The sequence below is a fragment of the Pangasianodon hypophthalmus genome, chromosome 10 (assembly GCF_027358585.1).
Source record: "Pangasianodon hypophthalmus isolate fPanHyp1 chromosome 10, fPanHyp1.pri, whole genome shotgun sequence".
In the NCBI taxonomy this organism is placed as follows: Eukaryota; Metazoa; Chordata; class Actinopteri; order Siluriformes; family Pangasiidae; genus Pangasianodon; species Pangasianodon hypophthalmus.
Window position 1 is genome coordinate 14954582 of NC_069719.1, and position 20849 is coordinate 14975430.

The 20849-nt window shown below is 38.3% G+C and overlaps 2 protein-coding genes across 2 annotated transcripts in view; one reads left to right on the forward strand and one right to left on the reverse strand.

Annotated features, from left to right (window-relative positions):
• Positions 1 to 14826, reverse strand: part of nkx2.2a (NK2 homeobox 2a) — a 46683-nt gene extending 31857 nt beyond the window's left edge. The window contains exon 1 of the mRNA XM_053237712.1: positions 13488 to 14826. The gene's annotated coding sequence lies outside the window, so the exon portion shown is untranslated. The remainder of the gene's footprint in view (positions 1 to 13487) is intronic.
• Positions 14827 to 14967: 141 nt separating this feature from the next.
• pax1a (paired box 1a) overlaps positions 14968 to 20849 on the forward strand; it is a 6699-nt gene continuing 817 nt past the window's right edge. The window contains exons 1-5 of the mRNA XM_026933816.3: positions 14968 to 15212; positions 15657 to 16286; positions 17116 to 17249; positions 17511 to 17703; positions 18854 to 20849. The exon at positions 18854 to 20849 is cut by the window's right edge and continues 817 nt beyond it. Of these exons, the coding sequence (XP_026789617.1) occupies positions 15209 to 15212; positions 15657 to 16286; positions 17116 to 17249; positions 17511 to 17703; positions 18854 to 18945 (1053 nt within the window). The 5' untranslated portion in view covers positions 14968 to 15208 and the 3' untranslated portion in view covers positions 18946 to 20849. The remainder of the gene's footprint in view (positions 15213 to 15656; positions 16287 to 17115; positions 17250 to 17510; positions 17704 to 18853) is intronic.

Consider the following 20849-nt stretch of genomic DNA (forward strand, 5'->3'; position numbering starts at 1 on the left):
GCACACAGACAACAGATGAAGGTGTGGTGATACAAAGCATCTAGCTTATCTGCAAGGATTCATAACCTGAAAGACACAGACAAATCCTAGAGACAAGAGAAAATTTTAAACCTAAGTGCATAGATAGTAACACAATAAATTTAAAAAGTACAAAAGGCACATAATGTAAGGCAAGTGCAAAGTGAGGTTTTATTTTAGGTACTGCTTTAAGAGTTGTGGAAGGAGTACAGACATCTGGCTTTTCAGAGTGAGAGAGGAAGCTCATTCTACCACTGAAGTGGCAGGACACTGAAGCAGTGAGATCCTGCACTTGGATCTTTAGGAGGTTATAAACAGCAGCAGCAGCAGCAGCAGCAGCTTTTTAAATGCGCTGGAGAGGAGATATGGCATATGTAGCAATACCAGCAAGAAGAGTGTTACAATAGTAAAGTCCGTAATTGATTATACAACTGTTAGTTCCAGTCCACTAATTTGATTGATCAAGCGGCATTCCAAGAGTGCTTATGTTTAGTATAACTGCACTGGGACATTTGACTGTGTGTATCACTCTGCTCATCTGTGTTCACTACATAAAATTCCACTTCCTAGTCTGAAACGGTTACTACAGTAGTGTTAGTGACATCAGCGAATACGATACATTTCAAGAATATAACTTTTGACATAAAATATGGACGCTCATCAGATGAAGATGAAAAGGAAGAAGTGACACCAATTTCACCGGAATAACCTTTAACTGGAATGTACTAATCAATGTGAGCTAGCTGGGCAGTTGGCTGACATGCTATAAACTGAGTGTGGCTTCTTCAGGATCTATTCCCATTTGTGGAGCAAAAATAAACAGAGTATTTGGTCATATTGTGTCCAAATGTCAGTTACTCTATATTAATTTCTTGTTTAAAGATCTGTTGTATAAAAGCAATATCGCACGAGCAAGAGTGTGATTATAGTGAATATTGGCATGGTTGTGATTACCTATGTCACTCACCCTTTGGGCTTGCGCCTATGGCCAAATCACAGCTTTGCCAATATTCAGTGTAATCACACTCTTGCTTGTGTAATATTGCTTAATTAGAGCTTGTATAGGCAGTTGAGCAGGTTCTGTGGTTGGAAAAGTTTGAATGCTTCTGTTATTATGAAGAAGAAACCTGCAGGCTCTTATTGTTGATGTGATGTGATCAGAGAAGTCAAGGCAGTCATCGAAAAATCAGTTTTGTCAAGATTGAGTTTCAGATGATGGGTCTTCCTCCAGGAAGTCTGATAGCTTATGAGCAACATGAAAAGTGGATGGAGGAAAAGATAAGTAAAGCTGTCTGTTATTGGTGTTGCAGTGATAAGTGAAACCATGAGATCTGATCATGAAACTTAACCTCTCTACTGAGAACCATGTCAGAATGCAGTACTCTATCCCCAAATCAACAAGAGTGGAAATGACTGGTAAACAATCCAGCAAGTCCCAGTGTCAAAATCAGAAGACAGGTCAAGTACAATCAAACTGTACTGTACTCAAGCCCTCCAGTACCGGAGATGGGTACTCCAGCAATATGTGACTGATGATTTTCAAATTATATTTATTAAGTTTGTTTTTGCCTTCTAGTATACAGTACTTTATTATTTATTATTATCCCAAAGATGTTCTATTGGATTCAGATCTGGTCAGATCTGACTAGGAAGGCCACTGAAGAACATTGAACTCATTGTCATGCGATGATTGATTTGTATTAAAGGGCCCAAAGTGCCAAGAAAATATTCCCCACACCATTAAGCCATCTCCACCAGCCTGGACTATTGATACAAGGCAGGTTGGGTCCATGGATTCATGCAGCTGGCATCAAATTCTGACACTACCATCTGTGTCCCTCAGCAGAAATCGAGATTCATCAGACCAGTTTACATTTTTCCAGTCTTCAACTGTCCAGTTTTGGTGAACCTGTGCTCACTGCAGCCTCAGCTTTCTGTTCTTGGCTGACAGAACTGGAACCCGAAATGGTCTTCTGCTGTTGCAGCCCATCTGCCTCAAGGTTTGACATGTTTTCTGTTCACTATAATTGTACAGAGTGGTTATCTGAGTTACTGTAGCCTTTCTGTCAGCTCAGACCAGTCTGGCCATTCTCCACTGACCTCTCTAATCAATAAGGTGTTTCTGTCCCCTGCTGCTCACTGGATGTTTTTCTTTATTGCACCATTCTGATTATACTCTAAAGACTGTTGTGCATGAAAATCCTAGGAGATCAGCAGTTATAGAAGTACTCAACCAGCCCTTCTGGCATCAACAATCATGCCATGTTCAAAATGACTGAGATCACAGTTTTCCCCATTCTGATGGTTGATGTGAACGTTACCCGATACTGCTGACCCATATCTGCTTGAGTTTATTCATTGCACTGCTGCCACACGATTGGATGATTAGATAATTGCATGAATGAGTAGATGTATAGGTGTACAGGTGTTCCTAGGGTTCAGTGAGTGTATGTGGACACCTGATTTTCACACCCATATGTGGGCTTTCCCCAAGTGTTGCCACAAAGTTGGAAGCACAGAATTGTCTAGAATGTCTTTATATGCTGTAGCATTAAATTTTCCCTTCATTGGAATTAGGGGGCTCAAGCCTGTTCCATAATGACAATGCCCCTGTGCACAAAGTGAGGTTCGACATGGACCTCAACCCCACTGATTACTTTTGGGATGCACTGGAACACTGACTGTGTCCCAGGCTTTCTCACTCAGTATCAGTGCCTGACCTCACTAATGCTCCTGTGATGGAATGAGCACAAATCTCCACAGCCACATTCCAAAATCTAGTGGAAAGCCTTCCCAGAAGCTTGGGGGTTATAACAGCAATGGGGGGACCAAATCTGGAATGAGATGTTCAACAAGCACATATTGGTGTGATGGTCAGGTGTCTGCAAACTTTTGGCAATATAGTGTAGCTATTAAGCATAAATACCTATGTTTGCTGCTAGCAGTCAGCTACAACTGAGCTAAAAAAAGGTAGCTAGCAGTTATACCTTGAAGCCGGCCAGCAATAAATACTGTTATCATACAGCTATCTTTGTTCTGGTCTCATAAATATGTCAGACCACATGAACATCACATACATCTATATGTTTAACAGCTTTGACTATGTTCTGACTATGTACAGCTTCAAAGCTGGTGACAGACTCTTATCATCTCTTCTGTTGTTATGCATTTTATTTTTCACTAGCTTTGGGTTGTTTTTTCCTTATTTGCTTTAATTAGTTTTACACATCTTCTGTAAAACTGACTAACTAGTGGTCTTGTGGCTACAAACTGCTAGTATGTTTGAATGGTTCTGCTCTCCCTCAATCATAACACATGTTGTTCTCAGTTTATCCTGATAAGTTAGCTGGGCTTCCGCCGATGTGCGGTGTCAGATCAATGCCTCGCTCATAGCAGAGGACATGGGGCTCTCTGACAACCTGGTTTACACATGTTGCCAAATGTGGTTAGCAAAGTCTGCTTTACTGGACGTGTAAATAAACCTTGAGAATTCTGCCCCATATGCCAGGGTCACTCTTTGTTCTTGCAAGACAGAGCACAAGTTTGAAAATCACAAAACCAGCATGGTCAAATGGACCAGCCATGAAGCACTTTTAGGTCACTGCAAACCAGTTCTGTGTTCCAATGCCAACAAAGGTTCTGTCGGTATTTTGTGAGCCCTAGGCAAGGAGAGTCAATTAGGCCCCTCAGGACTGCTGTACAGGAACTGTAAAACTATTGGGACAGTATACACTGGCACACGTCTGGCCTCACTATATACTGTATGTTTTCCACCTCTATGGCTGATTCTTCCCAAATCAGTTTAAGCCTTGGGTACCAGTGCTGCTTTTGCTAGTGCTCAGAAAACGCTGTTGGCTTACACACCGAGCAGATCTGCTATCCCAAATGCATGGAGAGATTTGGCAGCCCCAGCCAGGACACCTGTTCCTATGAGTTTGGCCTCTTGGAATGAAGTGTGGATTTATGACTGGAACCTAACAGTCCAGGAAACACACATAAAGATCCCCTTAAACCATTGTTTGCCCTTAGGTAGATGCTGTTCCCTGAATAGTGTGCATCTCTTTGACTGGATCTTTTCTGCAGGAACTGCTAGACCTCTTCATGGGCATTTCTTAGAGGCATGCTACTCCAGGGAGTCTGCGTGTCTACCAAGGTGTCAGTGTGTATTTTCTCCAGTTATATGCCAGTTAGTCCTAAGCTATGTTGGTTCCTCATGACATTGTGGCATGCATTGTTGCAAAAGGTTGTGCAACAATCACTAATTATAGCCTTACACCCTGAAAGAGAATCCAACTCATCACAGGGCACCATGTTCATATACGCAGTCACACACTCATTCACAACTAGCGCCAAATTAGAGAAGCCATACCACCTACCAGCATTTTTGGAAGGAGAGATGAAACTGGAGAACCCACAGGAAAACTGATTTGGGGAAAAATCTGTTTAACTGAGATTTTTCAATGTGATTTCTTTATTTATTTTAAAATACCTGACAAAATCACTGGAGTAAGAATTACCAAGCATTATTCAAATGAATTCCATAAAAATGTTTTAGAATGCGTATGGTGACATTCAGAACCGTCTTAAAGAGATTGAGACCGAAGATTCGGGTAACAAATAATCTATTTAATAATCTATTGCGAAAACAGATTTTGTTTAGAACACAGGTTCTGGTTGCTAATATTCCAAATGAAATAATCCAACAGAATTCTGGAGCAAAACACTGACTCCCTCCAAAGAGAATTTATCTTTTTATGAAAAGTACCCAGTTAATTTGAAGAGAATGTGGCCTTTACTCGATCTCACAAGTTATTTTGCCACCTTTCTAGTTATTAGGGGAGCATGAAGATGCCTCTGTGTTTCCTTTGTTTGTTGAACATTTTACTCAGCCAAATGTTACTTCTTTCATTTATAATGTACATTTAACAAAAATGATGACAGAGAAGCAGAGATCTGGGCTCAGGAGAATATACAAAAGAAGTCACTAACTACTGAGAACTTTCAAATGTTCAAGAAGGACAGGAACCTTAGCCTCAGTCTCAACATGAATGGAGGAATGTCCACATAAAATGATATACTGCATGTGCAAAGAGGCTGTTTTACTGGGTCATCCACCGATGGCCGATGAAGTGTCTTTATTGATTAGGTTATGTCAGGCAGACATTATTCTCTGTGAAGACTTATAGTCATTGTTCTCTGTGAAGACTTAGAATATTCTGCGCCTATCCTGGTTTGGGAACAGCACCAAGCAGGATAGGCGGGCTCTCCAGAGGGTGGTGTGATCAGCTGACTCCACAATCCGTACTGAGCACCCTGTCCTACAGCAAGTGGTGCTGGACCAAGGCCAGGTAGATAGTGAAGGACCTCAGCCATCTGAACAATGGACTCTTCTCTCTGTTGCAGTCAGGGAAGCACTTCCGCTCTCTGAAGGCCAACACAGAGAGAATGAGGAGGAGCTTCTTTCCACAGGCCAACCAGGACAGCACCTAGGACTAGAGCTTGGACTTGTTTGCACAACACCCACACCACCTACATTCCTGTTAATATACCTGTATTATCCCATATTTAAATATTTATTATATATGTTGGCAATTTCAGTTCACTACAACTACCTCAGCACAGTATTACATATCGGCACCTTATTCCAGATATAGTCATACTGTTGCTGCCACCTATCTTTTATATTATATTTTTATATTTTTCCTTTTCTACCTGTATATAAGTAAATTCTGGTTTAAGTAAATTCTATTTTATGTCACAGATAGTCGAAGAAAGCATTTCATTGCATGTCGTACTGTGTATGGTTGTGTGTGTGACCAGTAAAATTTGAATTTGTATTTGAATTTGAATTCTCATTCAGATTAAAAAAAAAAAAAAAAAGCCTTCAAAAATATAACTCATAGTAATGCCTTTTCTTGACCTGATCAGAATCAGTCTCAGCACCAGTTATTGTATTCTTATGGTGCTGCCACCTCTTGGCTCAAGTGATCACTACATCATACAATTTGCTTTAATTGCTGGGATCTTTGACTAATGTGAGAAATGGATGAAGAAATAAAGTTAGTTGGGCAAGGAAAAACAATTATGCGAATGAAATTCAAAAGCTCAGAAAGAACCTTAAGAGGTGGTGGGACTATACCACTAAAGAACTTTAGTGATCAAAAATATCTGGGTGAATACAGGATATTAAAAACAGCAATAATGTTGCTGAGAACCAAAATAAATTTTTTGAAGCATCTCATGCTAATACTACCTATAAATCCTTTTCACTACCTTTATATTTCACTTTAGAAGAGTTTGTATAAAACAGCAAAGGACAAAAGAGGCTTGATGTTAATCTCAGTAAAGCTGGTGGTCCAGACAGCATTCCTGCTTGGTTCTTAAGGCAATGTACAGATCAACTAGCAGCAGTTATCACCTATTTAGTGAACCTTTCCTATCAGGTAGGCATTGGTTCCGACTCAGATATTTAGATATCAGATTAGATATCTCCTTCTGCATGAGTGTAAGAGGTGTGCAAGCACTCACATGCAGCTTTTTCTACATGCTTTCTCCAATTTGAAGTACTTTTTTCAGTCAAATGAAGACTCTCAATGTTCAAGTCAGTTCATTTTATTTAATTATTTAGAATAATAGATTTTTCTTATAGAACATTTTTCCTTAAAAACACTAAACATAACGGCTGAATTGTAATGTAAGTATATAAACTTAGATAAACACATCAAATTATTGTGAAATATTATGTTTTCTAGAGAGCTACAGTTAATAGCTCAGGTAGAAGCAGTATGTACTAATGGCATTTGTGGTGCCACACACATCGAGCTCATTAATTTTGATAGATTTTAAATCTAAATGGGTTTTTAGAGTGTTTAATACAAATTTTGTTTACAAATACAAATATGCCACAATGCCATAGAATTATACAGGTATACATTAAAAATGCCACCATGTATTTCTAAGAGGTTGTTTCAGTGTCACTTCACCGTTAGGCTTGCTGTTGTGCGGCAGCCCCACATCTGCTAAGGCAGCTTGTCCAGTTCAGCGCACTGGTACTTCTGAGAATGTGACAAAAACTGATGGTATATGACACTGTTCTTTGTAGAGCCTGACCATGCAATCATCATCATTAATTAAAAAAAGTCTATTAATGTGGCCAATTTCAACAGGATCAATCTCTGGAGAAAGCAATAGGATGACTGAACATTTAGATTGTAGTATCGTCAATTTTTCATATTCATGTTTGGGAAAATTATAGTTTGCTGGATGATAGTATTATAATAAACTACAAGTCTACTGCCACAAACACATACTTTCATGGTACCTGGTATATGACTTTTTTTTTATTGCACCCTGAATATCTCACTTAGTAAAATGCAGCAAAAAGTTTCTGCTGTGTACACACCGAAAATAATTTGCAGAAAGTAAAATATTTTGCTTAGATCTAAGCAGATATTTGTGTAATAACCCCCTATTTTCCATGCCAGTGTGAGCAAAATAGACTAGCTTTTGAGTAATATAATTTCATATTGCATTACATAAAAGGTTCCTCAGTAAGTCACACTGCCACATTGTTGCAATAGCTTCTGAATTGTCCTACCAAGTCCCAGCTGTCATGAGGCTTCAAATTCATTAAGTACAATCAAGTAGTACATTTTTTTTATTTGTTGGAAGTAAATATTAATTTGTGTTTAGAGCACTAACTTCACTGCTATGGGCATCTCAAGGGTTTTTATGTAATTAAATGTTTATAATCCTAAAGTGAAATCCACTTTATAATCCTTTTATAAATCCACTTTATAATCCTAAAGTGGTTCTACTTGGAACCCTCTGTGATAGGGAATGACTCTGTTGGACCCAGCAATCTGTCACCAGCTAGCAAATACTGGCATGGATCCACTTGTCCCCTTAACACTGCATGTTAATACAAAGTTATTCTCACTGATAAGGCATCGTATGGTGAAGCATTTCTATCATGATGAAAATGGTCTCTTCCAGTATGACAGTGTCCCTATCCACAGGACATGAGGATTCAGTGAATGGTTTCATGATTGTGACAATGTTATACTGTATATTATATGCTATGGCCATTGCAGCCACCAGCTCTCAGCCCAATTGATCAACTATGGGAAATTTTGGACAGTACTCTTCACTACCAACTTCAAAACACCAATTAAGGCAATATTGTGAATGAATGGTGTCCCTTCCCTATAGTACAGTTCCAGATACATGTAGAATCTATTGAGGTTGTGTCTCGCACTAGCTTAACACCTTACTAAGACACTTTAGTTGTTTTTAACCATTAATTTGCCATCTGCTGTAAATTATAATTGGTTGATTAATTGTGAATGAGTGAATTTGCTACTGAATTCAGATTTTTTGCAGCAGCAAGCAGTGTGCATCATGTGGGAAAGAAAATGCAAAGTGAACATATTTACACTTAGTAAGGACAGTTAGCAATGTTTTTTTTTTTAGATATTCATGAAAATCTCTACATATGTATATATTGGTAATAAGACAAAAGGAATGAGAGTGAGATTGATATACAGAATACACAGTGATTCAAATTACAGAACATGGACCTGTGACAAAAAATGCTGTTAATGTATAGTTTTGTTCACTCCATGCATATTAGATCTGTAGAGCTGGGTGCCTAGTAATAGTAATAGTGCCTACTGAAATAGAGTCATTGTTGTAGTCTTATTTTATATACCTTTAAGAACAAGGCTCACTTTTTAAACATTTTATATGCAAATAATCTTATGGACCTAGCCTATAACTCACACACTCAAACACTAATTCACGCACTCGAGCACTCACTCACCCACTCACTCATTCACCCAGCTTTAGCAGTATATCAGTCATTCAACAAATGTTAACCTTCCTATATTCCTTGTTCACAACTCCATACATTTAAAAATACTGCTCAAATTGAATTAGCTCTTTCGAGGTAAGTTAGTTAGTCAACCAAAATTTTTTTTTAAATATTGAACGATATTTGAGAGATATAAGCCAGTGTTCCACTGATTTGCTCACCTTTCTAGATGCACACTGCTTCATTTAATTCCCATTTAAATAGGATCTGCAACAAGCACTACTAGAGGCCCATTGGGACAGGAAGGTTAATGACAGGGTTGCCAGTGTCTGCAGCTTTTTTTCCCCAAATTAGGGTCTTGTTTTGTAGCATATATTAAATCTAATTAAATCTAATACTTTTCTGCATACAAAGGCAAAGTGTAAGTGCAGACAGTGTGTCTACAGAACCACTTCTATTGTAAGATATATTGTAGTGATGTGGAGAGGGAAAGGGGGATTATTGAGTAGGTGATACCCAAGAAATGCATTTGCAAAACAGTGACCTTGTTTTCCATGCAAAAGGTTGAGAAAAAGAAGAATGTCTCACTTTTACAATGCCTGAGGTCCTCTTTGTGGTTTTTTTTGAGATGTGGTTGGCTTGGAAATTTTGCTGATACTTGGCAACATGGATAGTGATATTAGCCCTTCTATGTGCACCTCAGACACTATGAAACACACAGGCAGTATACCTTGTGTCGAATACAGTTGAACCAAGGTATGTCTAAAACCACTCAAAACGAGCTGCTAGACAGTATGCTGTATGATTATGTTATCCACTCTCAACTGCATAGTAAGGGGCTACTCTTAAAATTCACTACATTACACAAGCCTGTAACATAACTCAAGTGTGATAGCTCTTGACTTAATTTTGTTTGTGGCTGTGCCATTGTTAATGTCGTAATGTCTCACCATGGTCACGAGCCACTCCTGCACACGTGCAAGTCCAAATAAACCCTATACACACCTTATATGAAGGTAAGCTACATTCAATGCTGCTGCCACTGTAGTACAATAAAAGTGCTTATGTAATCTTTGTAAGGCACAATTTATATAAATGTTAATAATACAACATTTCTAAGTTCTGCAGAATTGACAAACTGGTGTGTTTCTCTATTCTGTCTTCAGGATGTCCTCAAGATATTGCTTGGTTAAAACTGGCCTTTAAAAAATGCTATCCCTTCAAAAGTAATATGCATTGTGATGATGCACCTATCAAGTTCTGTGGCTGCATTTCTCTGCACTTTAAACTTGAATTATTGTATTATTGTATTTGTTGTTTCTGCAAATAATCAGAATCTTACAGATCACAAAAAATCCACAACTGTGTCACTTCTTTCAAAAAAATGAAGGCGAGCATGCTAGATAACGCTGGTGCACATTTGCAACACTTGCATATGTCTCTCTCTCTCTCTCTCTCTTAAAATTTACCAAACATGAAAACAGTGGAAATGGATAGATATAAATAAGCTCCTATGTGTTACCTCAGGCACCGTATTGCAGAACATTCACCATTAATGCCTTTCCAAAGAGCAGATGTTGGCATGTATTGTTAGAACTGAAAAGTGTGCCCTGGGTTGTGTTTCCGTCCAGTGTGTGACCCCCTTCCACACCTTCCAATTAGATGTTTTTTTTATTATAGGGGAAATTTTTTGTAAAGGTCATAATTAATTAACCCGGCTGCTTGGAGCTCTTTTCCTTAAAACTCTCTAATTTCGGCTTTCCCCCCCTCAGACATCATTTCATATAAGTGTTATCATTGTCTACCTGTAGGACACAGGCTACAGAGGAACTTTTTTTCTTAACATTTACAAGTTATCGAGTTTTTTTTTTTTTTTTTTTTTTTTTTTTAGTGAGAAGGGAGGTTCAAGACTTGATGCTATATAATGAGCTAAAGTTCAGTGGTGCAAACAGCTTTTTCGACTATGGATTTTTTGCTCATCGGTTGTTCTCAATACAGGGTCAGTTTTGCCTCGATATAGATGAAGCAACAACATGGACAGTTACTAGCACTTCCTTTCTCCCACCCTCATGTAGTTCAGTGTTTGTCTTGCAACTATATTGCACTTGTTTCACTTAGAAGGAACAGAAGCGTGGATTGTATTCTGCCTCACTTTTTTTTTTTTTTTTATCTGGATAAAAGTTTCTAACAAAATGAATAATATTACAACAATAATATTACAATAATCCAATAATACAACAAATAATAATAATAATAATAATAATAATAATAATAATAATAATAATAATAATAATAATAATAATAATCGTGGACATTTTAGTGCGATGATAAAACCAGATAAAACTCGATTGAATAATTTACAGGTTAGAATTTATACAGTGGGGTTTTTCTGTTCCTCTCCTCACGGTTCTCCCCGCCAGCACGCAACCCAGGCTTGGTCTAATAATTTCCATACTTCGCAGTGAGATCACAAAACTCACAAACACTAAATCAAAACCGGGGACACAACACGTCTTCAATAAAACACTATGGACCATCGAGAGGGAAAGAAAGAAAATTAAAACCACATCACGTAGGAAATGCAATCTGTTATTACCACTTTTGATTACCACTGTGCTATTTGTGAGCAGGACAGACACACTGCATCTTCTTGATGGTGTCAGACAGATTAGCTTCCCTATCTGTGTGTGCGTGTGTGTGTGTGTGTGTGTGTGTGTGTGTGTGGGTGTGTGTGAGACAGAATGTCTAGACAACCGAATATTAATCATTATTCATTAATTCTCTCTCTCTCTCTCTTTCTCTTTCTCTTTCTGTGTGTGTGTGTGTGTGTGTGTGTGTGAAAGGACTTCCCTATCGAAGGCGACCTCTTCCTCCATTTAAAAACAATAGAAAGACACCAGTGAGAACTTTGAGCTTACAAAGTTGAAACGAACTAGGGCCATTGTACAGAATGACGTATTTTATTGTGAAAGAGTCCAGTTAAATTGCTGCCGATAGTGTAATGTTTTCCAGTCATAACCTTCTGGTAAGATCCAATTGGGCCAGCCATGTTTAATACACAGCAAAGCCAGTGGCTAGAACGCGCAACTTATGGTCCTGGCACGTAACATCTCTGAATGCACAGACAAGTAACCCGGTCAGCTGATGCAGCCAATAACAACTGCAGTTAATTATTAGTTATTATTTGCAGAAATCAGGCGGAATTCAGTGCGACGTTCCAGGGACGTTAGAGCCTCCAATATTACGAAGCCAGTTTAAATGTGACGCTGCGTCAATTATAATAAACTGTCCATGTTCAGAATCTAACAGGTACTTCATTCACACGACCATCTCCAGGGCTACTTTATTTCTGTTTCAGTCCAGTCCTTGTGGGAGCCTCATGTCTGTTTAAAGTCATTCTCTTCAGAACCAGCATAGGATACACCTTGAATCCCCAGAGACAAGTCATTTAAACATCCCGAAACATGGTGAAGTGGTGTTTAAACAGCTAGGATAATGCTGATGCCAGGCTAGCAGATTAGTCTGGACAATGTCTATAGGCCTGTAAATATAATGAAAATGCCAGGCCTTCGTGTGCTACATTTTAATTTAATTACAGACGACAGAATCGAATACTGGATTATAATGAATTAAATGTTGTTCCAGGTTATTTAATAACACTTCGCATTTTTATTTTTCCAGGTTAGCTTACATGTGGCTTACCTTGTGGGTAGCATAACTATACGAATATACTTAAACCCTTTTCAATTTCTTTTCCTGGTTCCAAATTAGTACAAACAAGCTGTAATTCCAAAGTTTGGCAACTATGAAATATTCGGTATTATACTTTATACTTTTAAATGTCATGACGATGATAGACCACAACAGCATTATAAGGGAAGATATGTATATATATATATATATATATATATATATATATATATATATATATATATATATATATATATATTATACTAAAATTGTATAGATATAGATTACGAGTCGTTATGGACATTTTCAAAAATAATAATAATAATAATAAGTATATATATATATATATATATATATATATATATATATATATATATATATATATATATATATATATATATTAGTGTTGCAATGCCACAGCGTGAAATAATAAGGGGCTTTTAATTGATTTAATTACTAATTAATTTAATTACTATTATTATTATTACTCCTCTGTAAATTTTATGCTAAGTCCAATTTCTATTCTTTGAAAGTTCAACGCTTCCAAGCCAGTTCCTAAATGCTTGCATAGTAACCATGCCATGCTTAAACAGTAAATTGTTGCAGCTGTTAGGACTGAATGAAAATAATGAACATTACTGAATAAGGTATAATTAAATTGTTTCTTAAAATTTGTGTGGGAGGAAAAAACATGCAGTTTCCTAACCGCAATATTTTCCTCATTTCAAAGAAAAAAAATTTCCATTCAAATTCCATGAAAAGAAGCTCACAGGGTCTTCATATGTCTCACATTTGCAGATAACTAAAAATAGAGGTGTTTGGTAGTCTAGTTCATCGGCGTTCCCCCTACGGAACACCCCAAAAAGCCGAATAAGAAGGAGCAGTAGGCTGCTCTGAGGTGATGTACGTTATTATAGCGCTTAAGCCTAATGAAAGTTACTATTTTGGAAGAAATGTACATTGATACCTGAGTGTGCTGCAGTCCACCTTCAAACCCATTTTACGATCGGCTTTCTTTTTTTCATCATTCCTTAGCGTGTTGGTGCTCGGATCAAATCCTCATGCCTTCACGTGGTGTATCCGGAATTGTGTCAGGATTGTCATTCCTTTTGTATCCAGATGGGGGAGACTGTCTCTGAGACTGTCGAAGGCTGTGTGGATCCACACTGTCGTTTTCAAATGACCATTAACATGTTCAGAAAATTCAGCATGTTGTTATAAGCAGGTATCGAGCAAATGTCCTGGGATTTGTAGGAACAGCATGTTTAAAGACGTGAAGGAGAGATGGAGCACGCTGACTAAGACTCGTCCATGGCTTTCCGGTCAAATGCCACTGGATGCCCCTGCTGAACAGATGACTGTTTAGGCCTAGATGCGTTTTCATCACCTTACCTAACAGTGTTTTTAATCATTTATTTTTTAGATCAGTGGATGAACACCCTCTTCAGAGTTTGTGCTACAATTCGACCTGATGCTTTCCATGTGTAAATGACCTCTTGTGAGCTCTGGTCACGTAAGATAGTGACACGGCCTCTTATTATTACCAATGGGTCGACTGTTAACTTTTACAAGTGACATTTTGCAAGCTAATAAACTGTACCTTCTTTACATCCTCAGGAAACACTGAGAACATGCTGTGATTACGCAACCTCTTGGAATTTAGTCAAGCCCTTATAGCATATAGGTTATAGTCTACATGCAGCGACAGAGCTATTGATTACATTAGGTCTGAACTGAGAGCACACGTACATTGCTACAGGCCTACTAAAATATGCGTGAGTGCAATTTCCACAGCTTAATCAACAAACGCGCAGGTTTAACATTTGAGTTGCGTGTATAGGCCTAAATAAATTAAATGCAAACGTGAAGGGGAAAATAAAATCTAAAAATGATTCAAAATCCACACGCGTTTTGTATGGGTGCCCATGTTTGAAAAGCCCTTTCAGCATTGCAAATTATTTAAAATGCCTGGGTTTCAAAATGCTATCACTAAAATTTGCATTCCAATTAATGCCAATTTTGTGCTAATGTATGTTTTTTTTCCTTGTATAAAACGCAAATAATCACAATTAAAGTGCTTACCCTATTCGTGCCAATGTACCCTATTGCTCACTATACGGGCATTTTTATTAAGTTCTTGTTCCTTAGTTCTCCACCGTGAATAGTCATTGACGTTACAGAAAACACAACCCTCTACTACAGACTTACTGCCACATTTGAGTGTGATTTTCTCCATATTAAACAGACTTGGCGTTATTTTTGGGCACAGGACGCACGGAGCTCTGTGCTCAAGTTCCCCCTTTAATCGGAATTAGTCTGTTCCAGAGGTTAAATTACGCAGACGGGACGGCTCGCGCGCGGAGCAGCCTATCCCAAGTCGCGCCGACCAATGAGATCAGCCCATAGCTCACAGCGTAACCGGAGCCATTGACGTGGAGGATGCGTCAAATTAATTCGAGCAAACTTCTGCCTACTGGATCAGACAAATTTCGTCTTTAACGAATGAAGAACAGCTTTGCAACTTCGTTCAAAGCAATTCTAAAATTTTGCTTCTTGGAGAGAAGAGAAGCGATCTCCGGATATTTCCAGTCTGATTTGGAGCTCCTTAACACTGCATGCAGCAAAGACGGTGCGTTCGGCCATTGAGGGGAAACTGTGTCAAGGAAAGCATCCCAACACCACAGGCAAATGGGTGAGCCTTCGTTCACATCAGCATGCTTCAGTGGGAGAGGGATGATAGAAGCAGGACATGTTTTGCATGCCTGAATAACGCCAGAAATGACCGTAAATTCGGCGTCGAGTTCCAGTCGAGCGCAGTACTCGTTTTTTCCCCCTCTTTTTATCTAGATGTAGCCTATGCAAGCACCTACAGTTAGCACGTCGACTGTGAATGCTGTCGCAATACAAAAGATCAGTCACTTATGCTACAGTTTAAATCAACATATGTCTTATTGTCAGGTGTTACACAATGAGACTATGCTCTTGCTTTGTCTAGATATAGTTCTTAGAAAGTAAACTGGTTGCACTGGATGGTCATCACATTTTAGCCTGCTATTACTGAGCAGACGGGTAAATCCATGGTTTTTAACTTCAGTCAGAAATGCTATATTAATGTTTCTCGTGCTTTCTCCTCCAGAGCAAACCTATGGGGAGGTGAACCAGTTAGGAGGGGTTTTTGTTAACGGCCGACCTCTTCCCAACGCCATCCGACTAAGAATAGTGGAGTTAGCACAGCTCGGGATCCGTCCGTGCGACATCAGCCGCCAGCTCCGCGTTTCCCATGGCTGTGTGAGCAAGATTCTGGCGAGATACAACGAAACCGGCTCCATACTGCCCGGTGCGATCGGAGGCAGCAAGCCGCGGGTTACGACACCAAACGTGGTGAAGAGCATACGGGAATACAAGCAAGGAGACCCGGGGATTTTTGCCTGGGAGATTCGGGACCGACTTCTAGCAGATGGAGTATGTGACAAATACAACGTGCCCTCTGTCAGCTCCATCAGCCGGATTTTACGGAACAAGATTGGCAACCTCTCCCAGCCCAACCAGTACGAAAGTGGCAAACAAGCTGCGTCGCAGCCCAGTCTCTCTTACAATCATTTATATCCATACACATACCCCAATGCGATGTCTCCTTCCGGGACCAAAATGAGTAATTCTGCCGGTGTCCCGGTCACCGGGGGACATGTTAGCATACCGCGAGGCTGGCCTTCAGCTCACACCGTCAGCAACATCCTGGGCATACGTGCTTTCATGGACCCCACAGGTGAGACTACTGAATTACTGACTTACTCAATACAGAACTGTTACACTTCACGAGGCTTAACTATCTTCTCAGCAAGATTTAATACGGTGCAAAACGCCCAGATATTTCTGTTTATAAAGGCATATGTCATTCATAATAGCTGACAGACTGAAGAGAAAGCCAGTTCGCGTTGTTCGGCATTTTTCGGTTAGGCCTCGCGCAGACCTCTGTGTAGGCCTCGATCACTAAGATGTTCTCTCACCAACGCATTAGCAAAATCGGACTTGCATGTACGAGTCATGCTGCAGCATTTTACACTTTTGCAAAATTAACCAGACCTGTATAGAAATGTTCCTTCCGAACAATTATAAAGCTCTATCACAGCCTTAGATAAGACACTAATTCTCTATATGAAATATGAGCAATTAAGCCGAGAATTAATTTACGCACATTAGAGTTTTTTTTCTGGAACGATTTGCATTTATAATTATAAATAAAAATAGGCAAATAAACAAAAAATATGATAAATAAATATAAATAAAAATATATCAATAAATATAGCCTAATATATCATATAGATATCTGAAATAAATATAAGAAACATAAATAATATTCAGGAAATTCGAAGGTTAATTCTTGGACGGAATGCTTTCAGATTTGACATGGATATTTATCTATTTATCTTATTTAATTCTAATAATCTTTATAGCATTCTTTGACATGCTCTCAGATTCATATTTCATATTATAGTCCAATGTTATCACTTACCACAATTATTCATTTCCTCTAAAGCGAAATGTCATACAAGATTAACGTGTGGTTTTATTTGAAATGTGTGTTATTTACCTAGCCATTGCTGGTACTGAAGGCTACACACCGAAAATGGAGGATTGGGGTAGTGTGAACCGAGCAGCTTTTCCTTCCACACATGGAGTCAACGGAATAGATAAATCTTCCATTGAGACGGACATAAAGTACCCTCAGGTAACAGCTTTTTCACGCAGTCAGTACATTTGGCCAAACTGCACCTCATTATGGATAATTCGTATAGTGGGCCTACTTGATCTGTTTTTCATTATTTTGGGCTGATTGCATAATCAATCATAATGATGCTCATTAGGCTCTAGCTCTAACCGTTGCGTGTATGCGCGCTTGTGTGTGTGTGTATGTGTGTGTGTGTGTGTGTGCCTGTGTGTGTGCATGCGTGCATGTGTGCGTGTGCGCGCTATTTTCCTGTTTCCTTAGCCTTCATCGACTCTGTCTAGTTACGTTGCGCCGTGTGCCTATTCTCCCTCGAATCAGTATGGTGTGTATAGTGGTGCAGCAGGCAGCTATGTGAGCCCCGGACACCACTGGCAGGCTCAGGGATCGAGCGCTATGTCCATCCATTCAGGGGAAATCCACTCTGCCATGTCCTTCAAACACACAGCCCGAGACGGTAGGCATGGTGCTGTCTGAGACGGTTTTGCTAATAAATCCACCTTCTGTTTAACATATTATAGAGCTGGTTTTAATCATTTTATGTAATGGTGATCATAAGATCCGGACCACACAACACCTCGAGGCAGAATTCATTGCATAATGTATTATCTACTGCAACTTCCTTACAACTTTTATTTATTTATTTATTTATTACCCGATCAGGGCGCCAGAGATGTGTCTATATGTTTATATGCTGAAATGATATTTTCAGCTTTAATACTTTTGTGGTACACATCGTTAGATTTTTTTTAATTATTATTATTTTTAATTAATATCATGGGATGTTTTTATTATTTTACCCAAATGACCAATTCCCATATTTTACTGGCTTTTTAAGAGACAGAATTGCATTGGCATGGCGTCTGTAACCTTATAATGCTTAATGTACTTTAATTGTGTTGCGATACTTACATGCCAGGTATTATGCTTTATTTGAACACTGAAGATTGCTGGTAGACTCCCGCTGCTTGAGAATAATTTGCAAGGGGTTTTGTGTGGAATAGAAAAAAGTTCATGTCAGGTCAGTTTGCAGTGTTATGCTCTCAGCTGCAGTTTGCGGTGTCGCTTACGTCATATGAACTAACGAGAAGTGACATCATGAAAATATATCAGTTTATGAACATTATTATCTCAGGTTTTTTTTTTTTATTATTATAATTATTAATGACATTCTTGCTGATTTTGAAGTCATACCCTGTTTACAAAAAAAATCACAAGTCTTTTTTTTTTCATTTATTCAGTTGACTAATTGAACTGCTTTACATAATAAAAATAAAAATAAATAAAAATAAATATAAATAAAAATAAATAAATAAATAAAATAATAATAATAATAATAATAATCCAAGACAGTTGTCTTGAGTCTTTATTATTATTTTTTATATATATATATATATTTTTTTATAGATATATCCAAACTTTCTTAACCTAGTTAACTGATCTGCAAAAGAATACGCCTCTCTGCAAATGCTTCAGCTTGTTATTGTGGCTGTTCTAAGCTTTCACTAGGTTTAATCGTCTTAATGACTGTCTTTAGGTGTGCAGTGCTAGAACAATAATTCCAGCTTGTTTGCTTTCTAAATATGCCTCCTGTTTGTACTTCACAGGAGACAGAAAACCCCCGAGTCCCCTAAGTAAGCAACAGCACGAGGTGCTGAGCAGCATACACGGACTCAGCCTTCCTACGTCATCATCATAGCCCTGGATACGTTGTGGCGCGTGCAGCGTAAATATTAGCAATACATTTGCCCATTTCACGAACAGTAAGTTCAAACGCTACTTTTCCCCCCACCATGCGAAGAGCAATCTACCGTACATTCTTAATTTCTGAAACAAAATGAATGTAAAGTTTTACTTTTATTGCAAATGTGCTTTGTGCTGCGTTGAATGTTAGATGGTTGTTGTTGTTTTTTTTGTCTTTTGTCCCTCAAAATTCTTGTATGTTTGCGCTATTTATATAAAAAAACGACTGCATTGCGAAATGCAAAACGAATTTTTTGCCATTGTCCAGAATATCTTGACAATTGTGTAACGTTATTTGTTACATGTCGTCTTTCACTTGGGAAATAAATTGCAGTACCTTAATCACAGTCAGATATGTGAACTGAGTAATTGTTAATGTAAATATGATAAATTCTTTAGTTATATATTTTTATAAATTCTTGTGTAAATAAGCTGAATAAAGGCATTGTACAAGTACATTGCTATACACTATGTCCTTATTGTGTCTGAATACACTTTGAGTCATATACTAATTGGTTTTAGCCTCATTTTCGCGAATTCCAGCTTTGGTGTTCGTGTGTATTTGGATGTTTCGTGTGTATTATCGAGTCCATCAGCCCCTGGGTTGGTGGTATCCCAGAATATCGTACAACAACCACAATTAGGTGCAAAAGTGCTGTTAAAACTCAGGGTTGTTTTTTCCCCTAAAACAGTTCAATGCAGTATGCATGGGTGATAAAGACTACTTTGCTTTCCTCTGAACTGCTACCATGCTTAATGGCGCCTAGCAGCGTTTGGCGCCTTATGTGATGCTATCTTGGTTTATTCTGGAATAAAGCCACCAAGTCGGTAAAATATCGAATATCAACTTGATTGACTTCCTTGATTCTCATATGTGTGCAGAGGTTTGGGATATAACCATCGGCTACAGCTGTATTTTTCGGGGACAGATTTGACCTTTTTGGGGGACAGATCCCTGATCTGTTTATGAACTGTCAGAATGAAAATGGCTTAGCAGAAGTGATGATATTTCAGATAATTATTTCGATATGAGATAATAGAATTATAACAGTGTGCAAGCCTAGTAGAGCAGCTCGGGTAGACTAAATGTGTCTGAAACAACGAAAAGTAATCCACATGAATCCTTTTCATTTTTTAATCGTCGTTTTCTATTCTTTCTTTCTGTTCATAAAGATATTGTTTGTACTACTTTTTTATTGAATTATGAGTTTATTCGTGATTTAATATGGATGCTGTTCAGGCCTAATCCAAATCTATTCAGTAGTGAACACAGTTCAAGACAGGTTTCCAATTTTAAGTGGCATTTTGTTTTGCCACAGTTTTCAAAGGTCCTGGAATATTTTGTATTTTTCATATTTTTGTTGTTAGTTTTTTTGTTTTTTGTATTTTTTTGTACTATTTTTATATTTCGTGAAGTAAATCAAGTGGATGCACAGAACTGCTATTTCCTTTCAATGGCTAAGGCTAGCTGTAAGATATTGCCTTCTCTGGTGTAATAAGGTGTGCAGAATGAGCGTGCACGAGCTGATTTTCCACCTGGCCTGCTGTTTGGGAAATCTTAATTTCCCGTTCAGTTTGATTGGGATTAGTAATACGGTTGGCTGTCACATGCTATGCACAAAAGCAGTTTTATGGTTATGCTGACGTAACATATTAGTTCCTGTGCGTTTTAATACCGAGTAATGCGGAAGATCACTGCTGTCTATAAGAGCCGGGATGAAGCCTTTTCATTTCTGGGAAATTGTTTACATTTCCTGCATATTAGTTGGCGATTTTTAAAACTTGATTATTTTAATAGATTTTCAAACAGCTTTAAAATTAGATTTTCCATTTGTCCTTCCCAGACAGAGCAGGCTACGG